Genomic DNA, 2,419 nt, shown 5'->3' with positions numbered 1-2,419 from the left:
TACTGTATTTAACAAATTATTCAAAATTCTCCAAACTCCCTCAATGCGTTTTCCTCCAAGCCTTAGCGACAAAAAAAAAAAAATCATACCAATAAATTGGAATTGGGTCTCAGCGGTAGCATAGAAAATAAAATTGAATGTTAGATGCAAGATTCAAAACTGATATTATTATACTAAGGACAAAATTATCAGAACCACCATGCAAACATGATAAATGTATGAGATAAGAACTGCCATAAGTTAACAAAAATGATAAAGAACCACCATCAAAACATAATCCAACCCAAAATGAGGAGAGAAGACAATGACGAAATATAATCATAACCAGTATCATCGATCTCATCGTCGTCTGATTTCTGAGGTCGAATGATAAACAAATCAAAACTACCATGTTAAAACATAAACAACAAACTAGCATGTTACTTGAAAGTGAATAATTGAAACTTTTTGATAGCATACCAGCATTTCTATGTTGTAAAACCGGCCCACCAATTCAAGGACCTCTTCGGCAGTGAAGTGTCTGTCAAAACTGAATGAAGCATATATAGTTGTAAGATCATATTCAAGGCACATCATGATCTCTATAATCAAACATATTTATAAGTGGAACGAAGAACAAACCTCCTCTTTAGATGTTCCATAAGACCATAAAGGACAAAGTGACGATGAACTCCTTCATGAAATGAATATTAATTGTAAGCATAAAAATGGATGAAAAATAAATATACGAAGAATCGTGATCTCTTATGAGTTATTACTAGTCTTAAACTATCTAACAAATGAAAGATTGACAAGAAAAAAGTGATACTCTGTCGTAGCACAACTACTCAAATAAACAACATTAAATAAAAACGAAACAAGCACTGATCAAATGTGACAGGTTCATATATGAAAATAAGTTCAATCAATGATGCTCTATTCAGTATTGTTCTTGTAGTGAAAATGAACAAATGTGTTTTCAATTAATAAAGACAAGTAATTGATGATTTCATATTGTTATTATGTAATGTCCAAATTGTAGCTAAATGCTCCATTTTTAACTTGATTTCATATTGTTATTACATAAACCAACATATATCAAGAGATATCATATTGATGATATCTTAAGAGAAGCATATATACATATTTGATGATTTCATATTGTTATTACATAAACCAACGAATATCAAGTATACATGCAGAAACTCGATTTAACTCCTCTAAAGTGAGGAATTATCAAAGTAGGAAAATCAAAGATTGATACGGTATCCTCCCGTGATTTGCTAAGTCTATATATATATATATATAATACCAAGCATTGATTCAAATGATATTACTTATTGAATTGCTCACTTAAGAGAAGCCTTGTCGAGCAATCGACTATCATATATTTTTTTGTGACCAAATATTCGTAAATTAGTGATTATATTAATTTTTGGGGTTTGAACTCTAAACCACTGACTTAAAACTAACTGGAATATCTTAGTTCACCAAACGAATTACCTACTTAACACAAAATTCATCATCATACACTTATTTATGTACATGCAAAAAAATCTGAAATTAAAGACAAAAATAAAAATTCTACCACCTTGAAGCTTATCTGGGGGATAAAATTCAGAAGCTAGCAACAGTTGAAGCTCCAATTCAACTTGGTCTAGATCCTATCACCATGATCATAAATCAAAGTCAAAATCAGATAATTTAAATTTAAATTAAATATGAAAGTTGGAGAGAGATAGAGAGAGAGAGAGAGAGAGAGAGAGAGAGAGAGAGAGAGAGATAGATAGATAGATAGATAGAGAAAGAGACCTTGATAGAGGAAGCAGAGGAAGGGGGAGGTTTGCAAGGAGAATGAACAGACGTTCCATCTTGTTCCGCCTCTTTGGGTTTCACGACTTCTTTCCCTTTTCTCTTACTCATCACAAATCACTTGTATTAGTAAATTTTTGTGAATGAGAAGGATGCTAATGTGATGTTAAGAATTACAAGTTTTTGATTGTTTTTCTGCCCCTTAAAAGAAAATAAATGACCCGTTTGACCTACATTGAATTTTATTAATGAAAGTTCCCTAGTCTTACAAGTTTTTTATTTTTTGCATGTAGCGGTGTCCCACCAGGCTACTTCAGTCGCGAGACAGCCTCCCAGACCACCATGTGTCGCACATTAATTCATTCAAACAGTAATTTTGTCAATGCATTGGTCAACAAGTTTTTTTGTTGGCCTCTAGACGTGTGGGGAATTAATTCACCCAAAGCATTAATTATGTCAATGCGATAGTCAACAATCACACTCATTACTTGTAGTGGCGAGACTCTCTCGGGCAGCCATGTGTCCAAGTGTGTTTGAAAATTACGAAAAAACAATGGAATGACTCTAATGGATTACAAACCACATTCATTTGACCTACAACACCTACTTTTCTACCCCGGATATCAAA

At 32.8% G+C, this 2,419-nt stretch overlaps 1 protein-coding gene across 1 annotated transcript; it reads right to left on the bottom strand.

Annotated features, from left to right (window-relative positions):
- Positions 1-266: 266 nt before the first annotated feature.
- On the bottom strand, positions 267-1,978 carry LOC146916166 (uncharacterized). Its single transcript, XM_085721562.1, has 5 exons — positions 1,792-1,978; positions 1,571-1,643; positions 622-673; positions 460-529; positions 267-356 (listed from the first exon to the last, which is right to left on the bottom strand). The coding sequence occupies exons 1-5, from the start codon at positions 1,900-1,902 to the stop codon at positions 267-269; spliced, it is 396 nt and encodes a 131-aa protein (XP_085577688.1). The 5' UTR covers positions 1,903-1,978.
- Positions 1,979-2,419: the final 441 nt, after the last annotated feature.

Source organism: Medicago sativa, chromosome 6 (assembly GCF_051527215.1).
Source record: "Medicago sativa cultivar Bolivia chromosome 6, Bolivia_mono, whole genome shotgun sequence".
In the NCBI taxonomy this organism is placed as follows: domain Eukaryota; kingdom Viridiplantae; phylum Streptophyta; class Magnoliopsida; order Fabales; family Fabaceae; genus Medicago; species Medicago sativa.
The sequence above is the reverse complement of the archived record's forward strand: the minus strand, read 5'-3'. Positions and strand labels throughout refer to the sequence as shown.

Coding starts and splice junctions, on each gene's coding strand:
- LOC146916166 (XM_085721562.1), bottom strand. CDS start 1,902: ATGAGTAAGAGAAAAGGGAAAGAAGTCGTGAAACCCAAAGAGGCGGAA. Junction 530..621: donor ATGGAACATCTAAAGAGGAG/GTTTGTTCTTCG, acceptor TGCTTCATTCAG/TTTTGACAGACACTTCACTG. Junction 357..459: donor TTTACAACATAGAAATGCTG/GTATGCTATCAA, acceptor ATTCGACCTCAG/AAATCAGACGACGATGAGAT.